Source organism: Talpa occidentalis, unplaced genomic scaffold (genome assembly GCF_014898055.3).
Source record: "Talpa occidentalis isolate TD23 unplaced genomic scaffold, MPIMG_talOcc4v2.1 talOcc4.4, whole genome shotgun sequence".
Classification (NCBI taxonomy): domain Eukaryota; kingdom Metazoa; phylum Chordata; class Mammalia; order Eulipotyphla; family Talpidae; genus Talpa; species Talpa occidentalis.
In genome coordinates, this window is record NW_023604295.1 from 7765735 (window position 1) to 7785329 (window position 19595).

General features: G+C 55.1%; 1 protein-coding gene across 3 annotated transcripts in view; it reads left to right on the forward strand.

Moving 5' to 3' along the window:
* The window catches only part of URB1 (URB1 ribosome biogenesis homolog), a 55835-nt gene extending 37235 nt beyond the window's left edge, over window positions 1-18600 (forward strand). For 2 of the 3 annotated variants that reach the window (XM_037525032.2, XM_037525033.2), the window contains exons 25-39: window positions 459-517; window positions 1690-1883; window positions 2713-2823; window positions 2985-3048; window positions 4076-4247; window positions 4682-4784; window positions 7800-7960; window positions 8485-8596; window positions 9380-9486; window positions 10016-10159; window positions 11239-11348; window positions 12695-12892; window positions 13966-14207; window positions 14921-15517; window positions 16252-18600. In XM_037525032.2, the coding sequence (XP_037380929.1) occupies window positions 459-517; window positions 1690-1883; window positions 2713-2823; window positions 2985-3048; window positions 4076-4247; window positions 4682-4784; window positions 7800-7960; window positions 8485-8596; window positions 9380-9486; window positions 10016-10159; window positions 11239-11348; window positions 12695-12892; window positions 13966-14207; window positions 14921-15517; window positions 16252-16433 (2556 nt within the window). In that variant the 3' untranslated portion in view covers window positions 16434-18600. The remainder of the gene's footprint in view (window positions 1-458; window positions 518-1689; window positions 1884-2712; window positions 2824-2984; window positions 3049-4075; window positions 4248-4681; window positions 4785-7799; window positions 7961-8484; window positions 8597-9379; window positions 9487-10015; window positions 10160-11238; window positions 11349-12694; window positions 12893-13965; window positions 14208-14920; window positions 15518-16251) is intronic. The other variant, XM_054700311.1, reaches the window with a different exon arrangement.
* The last annotated feature ends 995 nt before the right edge of the window (window positions 18601-19595 follow it).

Sequence of the window (19595 nt, forward strand, 5' to 3'; positions counted from 1 at the left end):
GTTAAGAGACTTTATAGCCTGTGTTATTAGGTTTGTGTTTGTTGTTCTAGATCTAGAAAGAGGGGAGTGTCCCTGAGTTCTGGAGAGAGCTGAGCTGTGAGGGGCTCACCTCCTCGCTGGGGTGGGGGCGGGGTGAGGCCTTTCTCCAGGTCAGTGACTGGGCCTGCCCTGGCGCAGCGGACCTGAGCCTCGGCTGCGTGTGTGGCCGCCAGTCGGTGCTGTCTGGTGGACCTGGGACGTCAGGAAATGCCCTTGCTCACTGGGTGGTCGTAGGTGTGCTAATGAGGTGACAGACACGCTAGCAGAACAGCAAAACAATAAACGTCAAAGTAAGAAATGATTATATGCTTTTGTGGGTTGTTTATGTACCTGATTTCCATATGGGTGTGGCACATTTCCATATTCTATTTCGAGTTAACTGGGATGTTCGTGTATATTTCTTGTTACTCTGATCATAGAATTCACTTCATGAAGTTGATCCTGAGGATTGGCAGAAGTTTGTGAAGACTGGACTCAAGTAAGTCGGTTTTCTTTCAGGGTGTGCGTGCCGCTGGAGGTGTGGCTTGCTGTGTGTTGCATGGCAGGTGCCTGTGGGGAGCAGGATGCCCACTAGAGACAAGTGCGTGTGCTGGGGAGGCTCATGGTCCCCGCTGACGCAGGCAGTGTGCTGCTGGCAGTGGTGAGAGAAGCAGCCTTTGGAAAGTAAAATGGTCTTTTAAACCCAGGCCTGAGCAGAGAGCTGCCACGAGCAGGCTCAGCTTCTGTGTGTCTGCAGTGGTTGTCTGCCCTCCCCGGAGAGTGTCCTGTGTTCATACTTTAGTCACGTTCACTCCATCCTGTAGGTTTAACGTTTTACACACATGTGTGGCTTTGTGTGTCACTTCTGCACTGAGATGTTTTTGAGAGGTGTTGACATGCGCAGATCTCATCTCTCGTTTTCACCTCTCTGGTGTCTGTCTGTGACCATGCACCGTTCGCGGCTGAGGACTCCCTCCTTCGCTCCCTCCCTCTGTCTGCACCTCCTTCCCTCCCTCCCATTTCTGTGATACATGTTATAGGTCACTTAGTGCCCCATGCCAGCTTTTCCCTTCAAGAGGACACTTGCCAGCTGTCGATGTGGGCACAGCCAGTCCGCTGGGATTTCGGCTTGCTCTCCAGCGTTTCCGAGCTAACCTGATGCGGTGTGAAAGTTCTTGCCCCTCACACCCTCACCTGCACTCGATAGGGTCAGACCAAGTCCCCGGAGCTTCAGTTCCCTGATTAGTCATCAGCTCAGTACAGAGAGAAACGCGATGCATGAGGCGAGAAGGAGGTGAGGGGGGGTCATGACTGATGGCAGCAGTGGTTACCACTGCGAAGTGGTGCCACTGCTTTGGTGCCTCTGTTTCTGGAGTGCCCACTCTGTGCTGAACGATCTTGATGTTGTTCAGTGTGGGTAAAGACGCTCCCTTCCTCCAGCGGGCTCTGGGACTTCAGGCATAAAGCGCTTCTGAACCCTTGAGTAGGGAGGCGCCCCTGGTGAGGTGGGCCGGCCATGGTGTCACCTTGCTCAGACTTGGCCCTGGTGCTGCCTCTTGGCCTTTCGTCTCTACTTTGTGATTTGTTTGCAGCTTCTCTTAATAAAGTGCCAAAGGAAAGGAATTTTTACTGTTTCTGAAGCTCTTCCCCCACTTTGACTCTTGCCTCTAGATTTCGGTATCAGGACCACGCGTTTTTGCAGGCCCTCCATGCTGCCATTCAGCTGCTCTATCTCCCGGAAAATTCCATGTGCTCAAAGCTGGTCCCACTGCCGATGGTCCACATGATGCTCACCCAGCATTCTCTGTTTTTGCCAACTCTGCTGACGTCCGAACAAGAGGAAAACCCAGACAGTCATGTACAAGGTGACCTCTCACCCCCCACTCCATTCAGCTGCAGATTCTGCTTCCTGATTTCCCCGGGCCAGCTATGCACATAGCTCTGTGTGTTTTCAGAGCCAAGACAGTATCGCCAGTGAGGTGTTAGGGTGTTTGTGACTGTCAGGTCCCAGCATGGGAAATGCCCCTACGTTGGGTCAGACAGCACACACAGGTCTCTCTGCAGAGCCTCTGGTCACTCGCAGGCCCTGTTTAAGGTCTCATTGCTGGGGAATTAGGAACGCCGCAGGGGCATCCGGCCTGGGAGAGACTGTTCAGCTATGTCAGTGTCTTGACGGGAAAGTTGGACTTGTTTCATGACAAAGGCCTTTAAACATTTGAGATCTTTCAAAGCCTAGGCTCCATGCCTGCCTGATTCAGGGAGAGTTCACGATTGGAAGTCACCAGGTGGGTGTGTGGTAACTGCTAAACTGAGGAGACCCAGGGCCTGGTGACTGGTCTGGGCTGTGGAAAGTCAAGAGGGCACAACCCTCCTCGTGCGGGAGGGGAATCTTTGAGATGTTGGCAGCATAGTCATGGGGGCAAGTGCAGAGGTTTTCAGACTGTCAGTGGCTTCCCTGGGAGGGAGAGAGGGAACAGACTGAGAGTCAGCTTTGTCACAGGCACAAGAAGAGGCCATTGTGACCTGTTTATTGAAATAAAGGGAAACGTGGGAAGGGAGCAGGCAGCATCCAGAGGCCAGCATCCTTCAGAGGATGTTTCCCACTCTAGGTGTGCCCCGAGTGCCCCCGCCTCTCCGCTCCTCCTGGTGTGCACACCCCTGCTCTCTGTGTGATTCAGTGCTGTTTTCTTCTAGAAGCACTGGTGGACCTGATGTTGGTGGTGGTAAGGATGTGCCCCTCAGTCTGTGAGAGCAGCCACTTCGCGGTGCTCCTTGGGGCCTATGGCGCCTCCCTCAGCATCCTGGGTGAGGGTCTGAGGACCAGCAGTGTGACTCGCCAGTGTGGGGACTGGGTTGTGTGAGCGAGAGTGTGAGGGCTGGGCACTGGGGCCAGTGGGGGTGTGTGGGGACTGGGAGGAGTAAGTGAGGGGTCCAGCTTTTTAAACGGACCCTTGGTTGACTTCTAGACCAGAAGATTTTGCTTCTTCTCCGGGCATATGAACAGAACCGCCTCAGCCTCATCAACTTCAGGTGAGCAGCGGGGTTTGAGGGTGCCCTGCAGGCTGTATGGGGCGTCAGTCCTCAGGGGGCTGCATAGCTGAGCCACCCTCCCATGGGTGCCTGTCTATCATGGACCTGCTCCCAAACTCACTCCCCACTGGGGTGTCGGTCTAGTTGATTTGTCTGGAAACCTTTCTCTTTGTGCTTTACTTTTGACAGGAGGGACTTGTGCTCTGGGGCTTTGGTGGGGAGAGGGAGGCTGCTGGCTGTGTTGTCCTACTTCTGTGGCTGTATCTGCATTTGTCTCTTTCCTCTCTTCTGCCTGTCTGCCTGCCCTGGACACGAGGGGCTGCTTGCCAGCCTCCAAGACCAGCTCACCCTGCCCCGAAGGGCCTGTGACCCGGCCCACATAGCCCTGCAAGGGCCAAGTTCTGAGGATCCCTGACCAATGGCTGTTTGTAGAAAGCATCTCAGATTCCCTTTGCTGCCCTAGTTTCTTTTCTCCTTGCCAGACCAGCACCTTGACAGCTGCCCCATACACACATGAGGAAGTGCTCTGTGTGCTAAGATGAGGGAGCCAGGCAGGCCAATGCGGGAAAAGGGAATATATCCCACTGTAGATCACTTTGGAAGGTGAAAGTTCATCTAGAAGCCATTCTCTCTTCACTCCCCCCCCCCCAAAAAAAATCCAACAAAGAAAAACATTCTCACAAGTGCCCAAGTTTTGAATAAATATTCTCTTCCTTCTCCCATGCACGGACCTCACACTCTCGTTCTCTGCGCCAGGTGTGCCCTTTCTGGATGGAGCAGGGCCTGTGAATGTCAGGGAGCAGGGCAAGTGGTCACTGTCTTCTCTCACAGCGGGGAAGGTGCTGCCTGTCCCCCGGAGCTGGCAGGAAGGTGCTTGAGCTGTGGCAGGGGCAGATGAGGTGGCTCTCAGCAGGCTCAGAACAGCTCTGCCCTGCGACTGCTCTGAGGGGCTGCCTGGGTTGCCGTCATTAATTGCTCTGTTTCAGGCAGTCCGTGTGACCCGTTTGCCCTCCCTGTCTGGCTCTAGGGTGCTGCTGTGGGGCCCGGCGGCCGTGGAGCATCACAAGACGTGCAAGAGCCTGGGCAAGTCGCTGTGGCAGGAGCCGAGCGCCGGGGACATCCTCCGCTTGCTGGATCAGGACCGGATGATGAAGACCATCCTCCATTTCCCCCAGCACCGCAGGCTGCTGCCCCCTGAGGTGCGGGGCCTAAGCACAGCCATCACAGAGCCACCCCGAGGCTTGGGTGGGCGCTGTTCTGCCCACCCCTTAGGGGCGACATTTGCACCCTTGACATTGGTCCCTATAAAGTACAAGTGCTGTGTTCCCTCTTACTAAGTGAAATCTTGACCATAGACTGGACCCCACCTGCCCGTCACCCAGCTGCAGCAGTGACCAGCACTGCCATGCTTGTTTCATGTATAACTTCTCCCCCAAAAGATGATCATAAGATGCAAGCCCCAAAGATCATACCTATCATTTCACGTCCAAGTTCTGTTTTTCACAGAAGAATCTTTTTTTACGCTCTTGAATATTCAAAACTCTCTGAACTCTAGCAGCAGTATGTTTTCCCGTGAGATTGCCTTTATGAATAGACTGAACTGCACATCTTTCTTTGTTTTTGTCTATTTCAGGATGCACAGGAACCAATATTTACAGACAGGAGAATAGTGGATCTCGACAGCCTTTATGACCCCTGCTTTCTCCTTCATCTCTTCAGTGAATTGACGAGACCAGGTAACTTCAGCCTCACTGGGTGTGGTTCCTGCTCTGCCCAAGTCAGGTGCAGCTCTCTGGAGGGCAGGTCCCCACCGTCATTCTACCCATGTTGCTCTAACTCCCTCTTCGTGAAGACACTCTACCGTGGCTGAGGCATGCAGGGGCATTTCATGCAGAGGGTAGAGGCTGCAAGTCGGTATCTCTACTGCCCAATGACACTTAGCAGCAGACTGGCAGGCACAACCAGGGTGGCCAGGAAGCAGCTCAGTCTGTTTCTTATCATATATGAAAATAGACTTTCCACAGTCTGAAAATATGAGTCAGCTAGTGAATTAAACAAGTCGCTTGTTGCTCTTTCAGTAGAGCAAAAGGCTTGGGAAATACTTAATGGGAAAATAGTAAAATCATGACAGAGAATTCTTCACAAAGTCCTAACTATTGCCTCATCAAGCAGGACTGGCAGGGTCTGAAGACCTTTTGTGAAGAGGCAGCTAGTAAGTGGTCTTTCAAGTTAGGAACTTCTTCAGGTACAACCTGTTTGAGTTTTATTGGTAAATGCAGGTAGAAAAATTATCAATAGCGTGTTTATCCTTAGGAGGATTTGTGGTACTTAAATTACTGGTTGCACTAAAATCATTCAGTGTAGAATGATTTTAAAGTAGAAAATTTTAAAAAAACATAGAGGCAGAAGGTAGGAAGGAACCGACAGAGGTACTAGATATGTTATATTTTGCTGTGGGCTACTTGTCTGCAAAAAAGTAGAAACATGTTTTACAGATTTGTTATCTGATGAGAGGATGGATTCATTCATCAGAAGAGGATTATTCTTATCAGTAAAATGACCCGCTCAACAGAAAGTGTGACCAGCACAGCAGTTACTGTAGTGTGTGTTTATTGCGGTTGAATTAAGTCATGAATCTATTTTTTCAAACATACTGTTCCTTTTGCTTTTGCTCTGGTGAGCAAGTAAGCATGACTAATGTTTTAAATAGACTTTTATGGAAGTCTGTGTGACCTGTAAAGCAAACCCAAATTGTATGTATGTGCCTTGACTTTGTCGAAACCACCAACCGAATGGCAGCACAATAGACAGCTCTCCAGGGCTCGTGGCCGTGCCCTTCCTCTCCTGCAGGGGCCCGCAGCCTCTGTGCCAGCCTTCTTGTACGCCACGTAGTCTTTTGAGCCGCTCTGCTTATCCATGCTGAGTTTGTGAGATTCACCCATGCTGTGTGCGGCAGAAGTTCTCAACAGTGTGTTTCTACTTTTGTGGTGGCACCAAATCCCAGTGTTGCTCCGGGTGTTAGGAGCAATCCAGTGTGTGATCAGTTTTGATGTATGACTGGCAGTCTTCAGAGAAACTGCAGTCTCTGTGCTCTGGTCCAGCCCTCTGCTGAAAATGAAAACCTATTTTCTTAACCTTACTGCTTTCCTTCTTTGAGTCCTTGGCTCAGAGACAGGGCCAGCCAAGGCTGTTATCAACGACAGTGACAAATGCTTTTTTCCTCAGCGAATTCTTGTCCTCAGCAGAACGGGAGTGAAATCTTCAGCTGCTGCTTCACATGTGCACAACCAGGGGGCCCGTGTGTGGTTCTCCAAGCCTCCTCACTGGGCTGAGAGGACTGAGATGAGCCTGGCCCAACAGGCCACCTCTGGGGAACTTGGTACGCAGAGGCTTGGGGGAGAGTTCTTGACACCCTCCCCCACCCCCTGGCCCCATAGCATAGCTGGGCTGCTGCCAAAGGCCCTAAAACTCAGGGCACTTTTTATTATAATTTTTGATTATTGTCTGGTGAGGATTTTGGTCTAAAGGTCTGTTAATCGGAAGGCCACATTGTAGTTTATGAGGCTTTGACAGGAAGAGAAATGGCATTTTTAACTATTTTTAATGACCTGTATTTTCCACACCCAAGAGCTACTCTTTCCCATACATGCTTTAAAGTCAAGACTGCCATAGTCTAAGATGAAATTGACTTTCCCTCATGAACACGTGGAAAAACCATTTGTCTCAGAGAATGCCAGTGATTACTCAAAACATCCCAGCCAGCTGAGCACAAGCTATTTTTAGTGAGTGTAATATTAAATGTTTAGACTATTATTTTTCCCAAATGTGTTCCATTTATATGTATTTGTTAAGAAGGTATGTAGATAGATCTAAAAACATTTCTCACCTTTTCCAAAACTATCATTTTACCCCATGGTTTGGTGATTTTTAAAGCTTTTTAGTTTCCCCCTGCCTCCTATCAAAGAAAATTTTAGTGTGTGGGGTAAAACGATACCGGCTTACAAAAGATGAGTCTTTGGATAAGCCAAGTCTGTATTGTTGCCACTATTGCTTCAAATGTTATCAGGGACTTCAGCTGCACTTACATTACACTGTATAGCCTTGTTCCACAGTCACAGATGCTCTGCTTATATGTTTAAGTTTCTTCTCTGTGTGCCAGTTTGGGTAGTTTCTATCGCTGTCTTCAAATCCACTGATCTCTTTTTCTGCAGCATCTAATCTACTGACAATCCAGGCATCCTGCAACTAATTTACATTTTCATCTCTAAAGGCTTGGTTTGAGTTTGTATGTCTTCCCTGTCTGCACTTGACCCCCCTGGTCTTGCTTTTATGCTTTGTCAGGTGGGACCAGAGCAGCACTAAGCTGGGACAGCCTGCCCCACTGCTGAGGGGGAGTCTTTCTGAGTACTCTCCCCTTTCCTGCGAACAGTGAGGATTTCAGCCTAACTGGTGGGAAGAGGCGCTATTTGCAGGCGGGGGTTCTCCTGAATGGCGCTCGGAGCTCTGGCTCATTGGGCGTCTGTGAGAAGTGGTGAGAGGATCTTAAAAGGAAGGTGGTGATTATTGCCACCGAAGGAAAGATAGTCTCTTACTCAGTCCCAGCAGGAGTCAAGGAGAGCTGGAGAAAGACTTGGTTTCTTGCATCTGGCGCGTAAAGCTGATATTGGTAAAATGCCAAAGGAAAGTTAATTTGCCATGTCGTACAGGTATCATGGAATCATGTGTTCAATGCTGTGTTTTATTTCCTGCAGAATTTGTGGTGGATTGTCGAAAATTTTTGGATTCAAATGCTCTCGGCCTCACATTTGCGGCCCTCAGCAGCTACGACCCCCAGATGCGAGCCGCTGCCTACTACGTGCTGGCCGCCTACTACTCACACTTGGAGGGGGCGCGTTTCCGAGAGCAGGCCCAGGTGAGTGGGGCTCGGGTGCGCCTGAAGAGCTTTGGGAAGCTGGCTCCACCCGGCCTGGGGGGGGCTCTGAGGAGCATGGAGGCCTGTCTCTGGGGGCCTCTGATGAAGCACGAGCCTGCCCCCGCTGGGGGTGGGGCTGGAGGTTCTCCACTGTCCCCCGAGGGGAGGTGCAGTAGGTCTCCCCTTACCAGTTCTCTTCCTGCGCTGCAGATGGGCAGAGCAGTTTGCTTTCTGTTCACTAATTTTGGTCTGAAGTCAGGTTAAGCTGCTGTTATACACACACACTGAGGGCCAGAAGCCTGTGGCCCTCAGCGGTAGGGAATGGGGTAGGTTAGATTCTCAGGTGGAGCCAGGGTTCTCTGCCCTGGACACAGGAAGGTGCCCCTGCCAGACTGGTGGTCGGCAGGCGTGTGAGCATCACCGCTGGTTCCTGGGGTGGGAGGAGCCACTGCCCCACAGAGGAAACAGGCCTGCTCACAGTTGTCCTGATGCTCATCTCTTGTTTCCTTGTTTCTGTTTTTAAGCTACTTTACCTGTTGGATGTGGTCAGGAACGGGATCCGAACTCAGAACATGAGACTCACCTTTACCTTAAGTCTCTTCATTGCCAAAGTGGCCCTGCAGATTTTGAAGCCAGGTACCATGGGCAGACTTAGGTGGTGGTGAGAGTGAGCGCCCCTCATGTAGGGTGAATCCTACAGGTGTGATTGTCGCCTGTGAGAGCCGTGCAGGGGCAGCTGATGCTGTGACAGGGAGGGGTTGGGGCAGCCCCCTAGCCCACCGCAGGGGACAGTGATTAAGTGGTGGCTGTGAGGAAGAACCTTGTGGGCCCTGGGGGTGAAAGCCAGAAGAAATGAAGTGAAGAGACAGCGCAGCAGAGTGTATGTGGTGGGGCCTCAGGTTTGCATGTAGGTGTGCACAGCTGTGGTGAGAGCACGGCGTCGCGCCTGCGTGAGGGGCTGCTGTGCGCGGCGTGGCGCTGTCCGGGAATGCCTGGGGACTCCTGGGGGACCAGCAAGCAGTCTGGCAGCTGCTGACCCACACAGGGAGGTCTGCATCTGTGTACCCTCTGCTGTGGCGGTCCCCTTCGGCGAGAGGCTGGCAGCATGCCTGGGAGCCCTGTGCAGTCTCAGCTGGCAGGCCAGGCCCTGCTCTGCCCAGCAGCCGACTGGCGCTCATGCAGGAGGTGATGCGGGGGTTGAGGGGAGTCTCTGGAGGACTGGGGCATGGAGGTGGTGTCGGAACCCTTGGAGGGCCTGGGCACAGGGTGGAACCGAGGTGTCTCACTGCATTCTGAGTCAGAACCAATACCTGGTAAAGGGCACCAGAGCCCCATGGGGTCAGAGACGTAGGTCTGATCCAGCTCCAGCCCCCGCGGGGGGCCTGCGGGGCCCTGCTGTAAATCTCTGCCTCTTTCTAGAGGAGCACATGTACTTGAAGATCAGCAAGTTCCTGCTGTCACACGAGTACTTGAACATGAACAAAATTCCAGGCTTCTACCAGTTCTTCTACAGCTCAGACTTCGAGGTAACGCATCCACGGACCTCACGACCCTGCAGACTCCCGGATCGGCTCATCAGCCTCTCCTGCCCTCCTGCCACGCTCCCTGAATTCTGCTGGCTGCAAGGCCAACCCGCTCACACCAGGCGTTAGAGCAAGCAGGCCGGGAAGGACGTGGACGCAGCTTGCGTGTGCAGGCGCTTTTAATTCCATGTGTTGATTTTTAGGTAGCTTCTTGAACCTTAAAAATGTGGTCTGTTTTATCCCATATGTGTTTATTTTCTTGGTGAACCACAGGGTTGACTGCTCTAAATGTACTTTTATGAAACTTCCTGAGTTAGCAGAATTCAGCGTGTGCACTCAACTTGTCCCTTATTCCTGACCTAAGAAACCAAATGAGAGGTGTAGCGAGGGTGTTATCAGTCCCCTGATCAGAATAGGCCAGGGCCACTGTGCTGCAATCCTTGTCTCCACTTGAGAAGACTGTCATCTGAAAAGCGGTCACATGAAAGCCTTAAATTTGCCTAACAGGGGTTCCTACTTGCTTGGGTTTTAGCAAAAAGCGGAGCAGGAGTGGGTGTTCGGAATCCTGCGGCAGGGCATTCGAGACAAGCACTGCTACGAGCTGTACGCCAGGCGGGGCGTCTTCCACGTCATCTTGTCCTTCTTCAACAGCCCCTTGTGTGATGACGTGGCACAGGTAGGTGCTCCCTCAAGTTCGTTTGAGACTAAAAGGTCTGCTCTTTTTTCAAGGTTTCATTTGGAAGTCAAGTACAGGTCACTTCTAACCCCAGCCTGGACATGACTCATGCCTGCTCTTTTGACATCACACCCCACTTTCAGTGAGAACCAGTGAGGTCTTTCCTCTGGTTGTGTGTGGTGCTGAGTGTGGTGTGAAGCTCACTATCATTTGTCCTCCGGCCAAGTCTGCACAGTAGCCTCTTCCTGTGCTCTGGATAGTGAGGCCTTGAAAGAGGGAGGAGCTTGGCAGTAACCTCAGACTCTGGAACTGGCAGAGATATCCAGAAACAAATCCCCCCGCTCCCCCTCCCGTACTTTGACCCGGATACTCTGAAACCACCAACATTTCCCTGAATGCACAGAGGCTGCATCTCCTCGGAACTCAGCTTAGGAACAGCCCAGAGTCTGAGGGGCGCTGTCTCCTCAGCCGGGAGCGCGAGTGTGAGTGTGTGTCCTGTGCGACAGGGGCACTCGGAGGAAGTGAGCAGAGAGGGAGGCCTTTGGTCTTCGATTACTTCTGACTCACTCAGCTTTAGTTCCTGATGCGTGAGATGTGGGAAAACAGGAGCAAGTGAGTCAAGATAAAGAAGCGTGTTTGCATAGGCCAAAATTGAGGATGGTGGTTTTTGGTTTTATGGCATGTGGGAATTCTGAGCACCCAGTCAACAGCCCAGTGGACAAGGCCCTTTTTCTGTCCTGTCGGTGGACCGAGGGAGCTATTTGAGGTGGGGCCCCCAGTGGGCAGGCATTCTCGTAGGGCTTGGGCCCCTGCGCCCGCCTGTGTGGTCTCTTTGCTTGTCAGTTTGTACCTTGTGGTGGATTAGTAGAAGCGGGCCCCCCCCCACCCCTCAGGCCTGGCGGTTTCTGGGAGCCCTGTGACCTCCGCTGTCACTTCTGGAGGGGAGCCTCCTCCGCTCTGACAGTCTCAGCAAAGCCACCTGTGGTCACAGCGTGCTGTGACGTGCGGACTCTTACCTAGTTCAACCCAGGAGGGTAGGGTTGCTCACTGAACAGTATCTTTCTGTTTGGGGTTTTCAGAATTGGATCCTGGAAATTCTCCAGAATGCTGCCCAGGATACCAAATCTGCTTATGCGCTCCTACGAGACTACAGCCTCTTAACATGGATTTTACACATCCTGGAGAGCAGGTAAACACCTGCCCAAGAGGCGGCTGTCAGTCGGGACAGGGCGGGGAAGAGATGGCGGCTTCAGTGTGGACTGAGGACCAGGAGAAGCAGTGTCCTCATACCACTCCATGCCTGTGACCGGCCTGGTCATGTCAGCCTGTGTCATCTGCATGGCCTGATAGGTGCCCGCTGCCACATGCATTTAGCGAAGGCCCCATGGGCCACCTCTGTTGTGTGTGGTCCAGGCTCCTCCCCTGGAATGGCGTCATCCATTAGTGGCTACAGCCCTCCTTATGGGACAAGCAAGCCTCCACTCTGGGGGGGCACTGTGGGGTCCCTTGTGTGCTGGTGGGCCCAGCTCTCCACTGTCACCCAGGGTCGGGTTGTGCTCCGTGAATAGCCAGTGCCCGCAACGGCAGGGGCTGGAGTCAGCGTGGTTGTGTAATGACTTAAATTCAGACAGCAGGGATGATGTTTCTCCCAGTTCCGAGGTGGAGGTGTGGGGCCAGGGGTCAGCGTGGTCAGTGCTGCTAAGGGCCCGCTTCCTGGCTGGCACATGGCCATCTCCTCGCTGTGTCGTCCGTGCCCAGGACAGGAGAAGGGGCTTTGGTGCCTCTTCCTCTTATAAGGACATAATCCCATGGGGTGGGTGGGGGGGGGTCCTTCATCCTCATGAGCTCATCTAAACCAAACTGCCTCCCAAAGACCCACCCTCAAGTGCAGTCATGTTGGGGGTCGGGGCCTCAACATACGTGTTGGGGTGGAGGGGGCTCGGTGGGTTTTTATCAGTCTCCTGAGTTTGAACTTATCACTGAAGGCAGCACATGGTGGAGGGATCTTTCTTTCAAGTCACTGGCCCCTGTAATAAGCCTGGGGCTAGCCAGGCCCTTTTTAAAAGTTCCTACTTTGTTTTCCTAAAAGAAATTAATGTCCTGAATCTACAGCGTGTGTTTGGACTTGAGCTTTAAGACGGTTTCATGTTTGTAGGAGGCCTCGCTGGCCGCTTACCTGTCCCTGGCTGTGAGCTTCATGGTTTAGGAGCAAGTTGTTCTCGGGAACAGGACAGCTTTGCTACTGGGCCTTGGTGGCCCTGGAGTTCCCCTCTAGGTGGGGCGGGGTGGGGTGGGGTAATTCTCAGAAAGCAGGGTCGGGGCCTCACACTGTGTTGACGCTGCATTTACTTTTACATCAATGCTGTGCCCTTTCGGGGGTGTGGTGGGGAAGAAGCAGATAGAAATGTTGGGGGAGAAAGGCCCGCCCCTGGGGCCTGCTGCCGTGGTTGTCATCTGCTCCATAGTTCCCGCCATCCACCTGCAGATGTCAGGGGAAGGAGAGGGGGACATGGTGACCTCCATGTCTGGTTTCAGGTTCCTGGAGACCCCTCTGCTGTCTAACGTCATCTCCTTGCTGCACACGCTGTGGGTGACCAACCTGGGAGACAAAGGAGTAGTGCTGGGGAGCCTGCCTCCCGACGGGCCCGGGCCCCAGGAGCCCCCGAAGCTGCTGGCCCTGCACCTGGTCAACGAGTTCCTTTACGTTCTCCTTGTGCTCACGAGGCACCTGAGGTAACCCCTCCCCGGTTGTGACCCATGTGCCAGTTGGCGTTGCTCACCCGCGCCCTCTCTTCCTGGCTGTTCACAACTTCGTGGCTAGCCCGGGCCTGGGGCTGCTGTCTGTGATGTCAGCTTTATGGGGCGCTTTCTGAGACCCGCGAATTCCACACACTCTGATCACCTAAAAGATGTCACTCTAGGCCACTCTGGCAGGTGGACCATCTACTTGACATTTTGATTTAAGCTTTTGAAGTCACGCTGTGTAGAAAGAACAGGATTTCCGAGCCCTTAGCCTAAGAACGTTGAGGTGTCCCAAACTTATGTCTGCCTCGTTAGCCTGCAGACCCTCCTTGTCTGAATTTTCTTGACTTTCTAAATACCCCTCTCGCCCTTGTGTGATGCCCTCGGTTTCTTCGGGAGGGCTAAGCTCTCCTGCACTGTTCCAGCGGTAACTGTGCACACAGATTTCTGATTTGGGGACAGGTGGACTGAGTGGAACCAGAAGGCTGATATATCAGCAAAAGGATTGTGAGCGCAATGAAAATTTCTTGGTAGACACCAGAGCACTTGCTTTGATGTTGTTCCACATTCAGTGTCTGCACAGCGTAGCCACAATTCTTCCCAGGTCTCTCTCGGGTGCTAGAAACAGTGATTGTCGTTGAGTGGAGCAGATGGGATTGAATTTTAAATTCTGGAGTTGCAGGGGGTGTCTCCCCGCAGTGACCACTGCCAGGTGTGGCCGTGGTGGCGACCGCCGCCCAAGACCTTCCTGAGCCTTTTCACTCGAGTCTGAGGGCTTCTGAGGCGGAGAGGCGCCAGCGTGCCTGTGTCACTGGGCGCTGGCCGGGATCCTCAGGCTCGGTCTGCCCAGCTCTCGGGGTTAGCCGTGGTTCCAGTTCTCAGCCTGGACACCAGGGCCCAGCCCCGTTCTGTCCCCCTTCCTACAGTAGCTGGCTTTTCTCTGGCCCGTATGCTGGGCCCCACGCTCCATGTCGGGACACGTCTGGTGTTGGCCAACTGCCTGGGTCTGGGCTGCGGGGCAAGAAGCAGCCCTTGCTCAGTCTGTGACCTTGGCCCCCCAACAGGCCCACCTTGGCCCCTGCCCAGCTGACCAGCTTCTTTGGGGCCCTTGACACGGTGCTGAGGTACCGGACCACCGTCCTGCAGGCCTTCAAGGACATGAACCGCTTCACGGTGAACGAGACGGTGCTGTCCACCAAGGACGTGCTCGTCCTGCTGCACAAATGGAGCCTCCTCGAGAGAGACGTCAGGCTCCAGGAAGACCTTCGAGCGGCCGTGGAGAAGCATCCAGCCAAGGAGCTTCTGAGTGAGTGGAGGGTCCCCTGACCTGCCATGTGTCCACCCAGAGCCCCCCCCCCACCCCGGGCTTGGAGAGCGCCGGGGACCCCGCTGAGGCAGGCTGCCGCTTTCGGGGTGCTCACCTGTGAAGGAGTAAAGGGCAGAGGGTCACTTTGGTGTGGTGAGGATTAAGTAATCAGCTAGTATTATTACTTGATTAAAAATTCCTTCTTTTATTCAGCAACTAAGTTTTCCGTCTGAAGGGCTCGATCTCCTTACTGACTGGTGCATCTTTTCTTCCCCACCACCGTCCCGTAGCCCCCTCGACCCTCTCTCCTCCCTCCTCCCTGTTAACCACAGAGAAGCCTCACTTTGCTTCTCAGCGTCTGCTGGTTTTTCTAAGTGTTGTGCACCGTCAGGTCGTCTGCTGTGTAACCATCCGGTGCTCGTTGACTTGCTTGGCTGCACGTCATTCCTTCAAACTCCTTCCATTTTTGCTGTAAATGGCACCGTTTTGTCTTTCCTCAGGGCTGGGTAGTGTCCCCTTGCTGGTATGATGAGCTCTGCAGTCGGGGCACATCGGGGCCCCCCATGCTCCCAGCTTAGGGGCTGAGCAGTGCCCTGTGCTGGCCCAGAAGCTGCCCCTCCTCTTCCCCTTCCCTCCCCCACCCCACCTCTCTCCTCCCCCTCCCTGTGTGAGGGGGGATAGCAGTTCCACTGCCTCCTTTCTGTGTGAACTAGAGATGTTCAAGGAGAAGAACAAGCCTGCTGTGCCAGCCCGCGCCAAAGGCCCCCGGGGCCGGAAGAGGCGGCCTGAGGAGGCAGAGGCAGCGGCTGAGCCTGAGCTGCAGGCATCCAGCTTGGAGACGTGCAGGGGCCTCCTGAGGTCCATACTGACTCACTGGGGACCCGTGTACCCCAGCCCTGAACTGCCTCAGGAGTCCACGGACGGGCCCGAGAACAGCGCCGGAGGCTCTGGGCACGCCGCTGCCTCCCTGGTGGTCAGCTGGGTGCTGCGGTCAGTGGCCGGGTGCCCCCTCAGCAGGGCAGAGGCGGCAGGACTCCTCGGCTGGCTTAAGAGCTACGTGTTGCCACAGCCGGCCCTTGTGACCGACCTTCTCAGGGACAAGGCCGTGAGGAGCAGCTTGTTCAGGCTGCACAGCCAGCTCTGTGGTGCTGAGCAGCTGGCGGGGCCCGAGCTGAGAGTGGCCTGCCTGTTCAACTCCGTCATGCTGCAGATGATGGCGACCCAGGGCCCGGCAGGGAGCGCCCTCGGGCAGACAGTGGAGGCGCTCTGCTGCCGCTCTCTGGAAGACGAGGAGGAGGAGGCCACGAGAGGTGACCTGCTGCTCTGCTGGAGCACCTGGGGGCGGGGGCGGGGCCTCAGGTGTGCCTTCCAGCCTCTTGCAAGCATCCAGCTGGTGACCCAGAGAGCTTGATCCTGGGCCCTTAAGTGCAGGGCCAGGAAGTTTGGCTTTGGCTTTAGTGACACTCACCGATACAGGGAGAGTGGGGCCCAGTCAGGAGCACACGCTCGGGGTGAGGGGAGGAAGGAAGGGTTCTGTGGTTCTGTGGCTCCTGCCTTTCCACTGTGCCCAAGTGAAGAGAGACATTTTACCTTGTGGCGAGGTGTGTGCAAGTGTACAGGGATGTGTGTGCTCACCTCTACACACACAAACACGTCCAGCTTACGTGCTTGGCATTCAGCAGGTGTTACTAAAGGCTGGTGGCGGGAATGAACCAGCAGCACATAGCGGTGAAAGCCGTGAGGCTATGCCCTGGGCGGGGGGCGGGGCCTCCATGAGGAGGGAGCAGGGAGAGTGATGGACGGGCCGGCGGCCCGCAGTGGTGAGCCCCCCTGGTAGCGGTTCAGTTTGAAAATGAACAAAAAAGATGAACCCAGAGTTGAGCCAAGGCAAAGTGAACGTGCTGTGTCCGCCGACTGCCCCGGGGTTGCCGCAGGCACAGACGAGCAGTGAGGTTGGTGCTTGGGAAGCCCAGTGCGGCGCAGTCACTGGCTGGCTGGCGTGGTAGGCTCCTGTCCTAATGGCCTTGTTCCGCCTCTTCCTCAGCCACCGCGGCCTTCCTGGTGTCTCTGTACATTAAGGACGTCTGGCTGGGGGCCCAGCAGCCAGACACACTCCTGCACCACGTCCAGATGACCTGCGACTCTGCAGAGGAGGAGCTAAGCAGCGGCGGAGAGGCCATCGTCCTGCTCTGCAGGGATGTCACGGCCTCGGCCCCAGACGCCTGACGCCCTGTCTGCTGCCCTCAGCGCCAGGTTCTAGGAGACTGATGGAGTCAAGGGTTTCTGTGGCAGGCATGTGACGTGGCGGGCTGCGTGTGCCACTCAGTTCCCTGGCCAGAGGGCTGGCATTAGTTGACCATGGCCTAACGAGCTCAAGGGACTGTCCAGAATGGTCGGTGCTGGGCGCTGGCCGTGCCCCTCGGCGCCAGGCAGGCGGGCCCTTCCTCCTGTCGCGGAGGTCGTGCTCTGAGCACCCAGGGGGTTCCAGACAGTAAAGTAAAACGTCAAAAGACACATCGGATAAAAGAACGCGAAGAGAAGTCACGACAAAGCTTAGCCTACGACTGTTGGCGTAATTAGGCTCCCGCCCGCGTGTGTTCAGTACTTCACTGCATGAGAGTGTGTTGTATGGAACCCTAAAAGCAGGCGCCCATTTGACTTCTGCAGCTGTGTTCTTTTTAAAGGTGTATTTTAAAGAGGGGAATTTGAACTTTATAACTTCTTGTTAATAAATTTCTATTTTTGTTAGACTTTTGTACGTTGCTTCATTGATGTTGTCTGTTTTTGTGCCATGGAGAGCTGCATTTTAGAGGCCGGGATTTGACTTTCAAGATTCCTATAGGTTGGAGTTGTCGCGGACAGATGTTGAAAAGGAAGCTTCACGGGTCTCAGATAAAATCCCAGCCTGTGTTGAGTCCCGGCACGCAGCTGGGCCCCGGGCCTACTGGCCGTCGTCGCCCGGCAGCACCGGCAGCGGCCCCATCTGACAGCTGCATGTGCCTGCTCGCTTGCCAGGCGGCACACGTAGCCCCAAGAAGACCTTTCCAGACCAGCAGTGTTCCTCAGACTCTTTCTAGACTCTCTTCTGTTTTGTTTTTTGAATGACTTAAGATTTAAGCAAGACAAGGGGAACGGTTATCTGTACCTTGTCCCCTTCCTGCAAGCAGGGCCCACTGTCTGGAAAACAAGTGGCTGCCAAACAGCCGCAACCCAGGTCCGTGGGGACTGGCTCCAGGACACACCCCCACACCCCCCACCACGCAAGCCCCTTGCAGAAACCGGCATAGCTGGGCATGGAACTACACAGACTCTCTGCCCCCGGTCGTCTCTCGGTGACCTGTGACCACGAAGACCGCGGCGTGTCACCGCTGGGTAAACGTCCGACGCGTCGCTGCCTTGGGAAGTGAGCACAGGAAAGAAGGCCCGCTCAGGGGAAGCGTCACGGGCCTGACCACGCGTCCCGTCCCGTCTGTGGATGCCTGACCCGAGACACGGAGGGCGCCAGCGTATTCTGAAGTCGGAATCCTGCTGGATGCCAGTCGGAACGCCGCGTGCTCCTCTCGGCCACCTTTGCAGCCCTGGGGGGCTGCAGTCTCCCCTCTCGCATCATCCCTTCTAGCCCCCTGCGCCTGCCTGGCCTGGTGAGAGCCGTCACCGGTGGAGAGGTTTTAGGGGTTGTGTGCTGTGGTGCTGTCTCTGCACAAGAGGACTAGATCCTAAGGGGGTGGGGGTCTCTTCAGAGGTCACATAAGGTCACCATTGAGAGGGGACCCTTCCAGCCACTTACAGCTGTTCTGCTGGCGGCAATAGGATCTGGGATTTCTCCCCTTGCCTTTGGGCCCTGCCTGCTCCCTCCAGGGGCGGTGCCGTCTCTGCTCAGTCTCTGGCAAGCTTTGGGAGGTCGGGATAGGGCCCCTGACTGCTCAGCTGGCTGGCTGGGCACCAGCAGGGGAGGAATGAGGGCTTCACAGACCCCTGGGGGCCTGGAAAGGTGCACACTGGCCCAGTGAACTCAGGCTTAGTAAGATGATGCAGAATAGTTGACGCTAAGCAGTGAACAAATATATTTTTGTTTTCCCACCCTCAGACAGGAAGCAAACAGGAGACAGGTGTTAAAAACAATCCGCAGCATCTGGCACTGCCTCCCGGCTGCTGGATGGGCTTGTGCGCACCCAGATCCATGCCGGGGTGCGCCTCCTAGCGGTTGGTTGAGACTCTGTCCCACGCACACCGGTGTCCGAAGGCGTCCGTGTCCCGCTGCTTTGAGTTCACCGCTTGGCTCAGCAGGCGCAGTGCTTTGCTGGTGTCAGTTCTGCAGTCAGGTTTGTCTCCAGAACAGACCACGGGGCTTGTTCCTGCCATCAGCTGAGGCCGTGGGGTCCAGGTCCCAGAGGAGAGCGGGGGTCCAGGGGGCTGGGGTGGCAGGGTGGACAGACTCCCCCACTGCAGTGCCTGGTTCCTGGATGGAGCTGGGGGGAGCCTGTGGGATCCCTGGGCGCGCTTGCCTCCAGACACAGAGTGGGGGTTGAGGCCGTGACTCCAGCAGGATGTGGGGTGGTGTCAGCTCCTATGGACAGAGCAGATGGGGGGAGGCATCAGAGCCAGCCAGAGAACAGTCCTCCTGGGGGACTCTCCTGCACCCCCTGCCTGCCCAGAGCCTGTGAGGGAGGCACATGGGGCCAGTGCAGGGGGAGCAGGACATGGGGGTGGGAGGGTGGTGGTCAGCCCCACCCACAAAGGTCCACACTGCGGAGAAATGCCAGAAAGCAGTGCCCCCCCGGAGTTGTCCTCGCCCTGAGGACACGTCTCCCTCGTATGTCCGTTGGGGAGGCGCAGGCCTGGCCTCTGCCCGTGCTCCTGTTAGGCTGTAGCTCAGCCACCCTGTACCCACACCTGAAGCCAATTTATTTCGGAGCCAGAAATCCATCCCCAGATGGATGCTCCTGCCCACAGGCACTGGGGTAGTGGACACAGGCACACCCGCCCGCCTCCATTCCACCAGCGGTGAGGGACAGTTGCCTCAGGCACAGTCAGGATGGACCAAGCGATGCTTGACCGTTTCAGCCAGAGAACTAGGTCAGACTCGGACACAGGACAGGTGAGCGAGGAGGCTGGGAGGGCGGCCCAGAGGGGCAGAGGCCTCCTCAGCGATGCTCGCATAGAGAAGTCCCGTGTGCTCTTTCCTCGCGTGGAAGAGGGACTCCTGGAGAGTAACTCACCTGTCCAAACTCCTAGGCCCCATCTGCTGTGCCGAGCATCCCACAAGGCCCTGGAGGGCGTGCTCGTCAGCCCTGTGCACACCCAATCTTTCAGGATAAGCAGGGAAGAGAGGGAAGCCGTGAAGACACACAAGATCCCTCAGCCTTGGCTGCCGTGTGCCCACCAGAC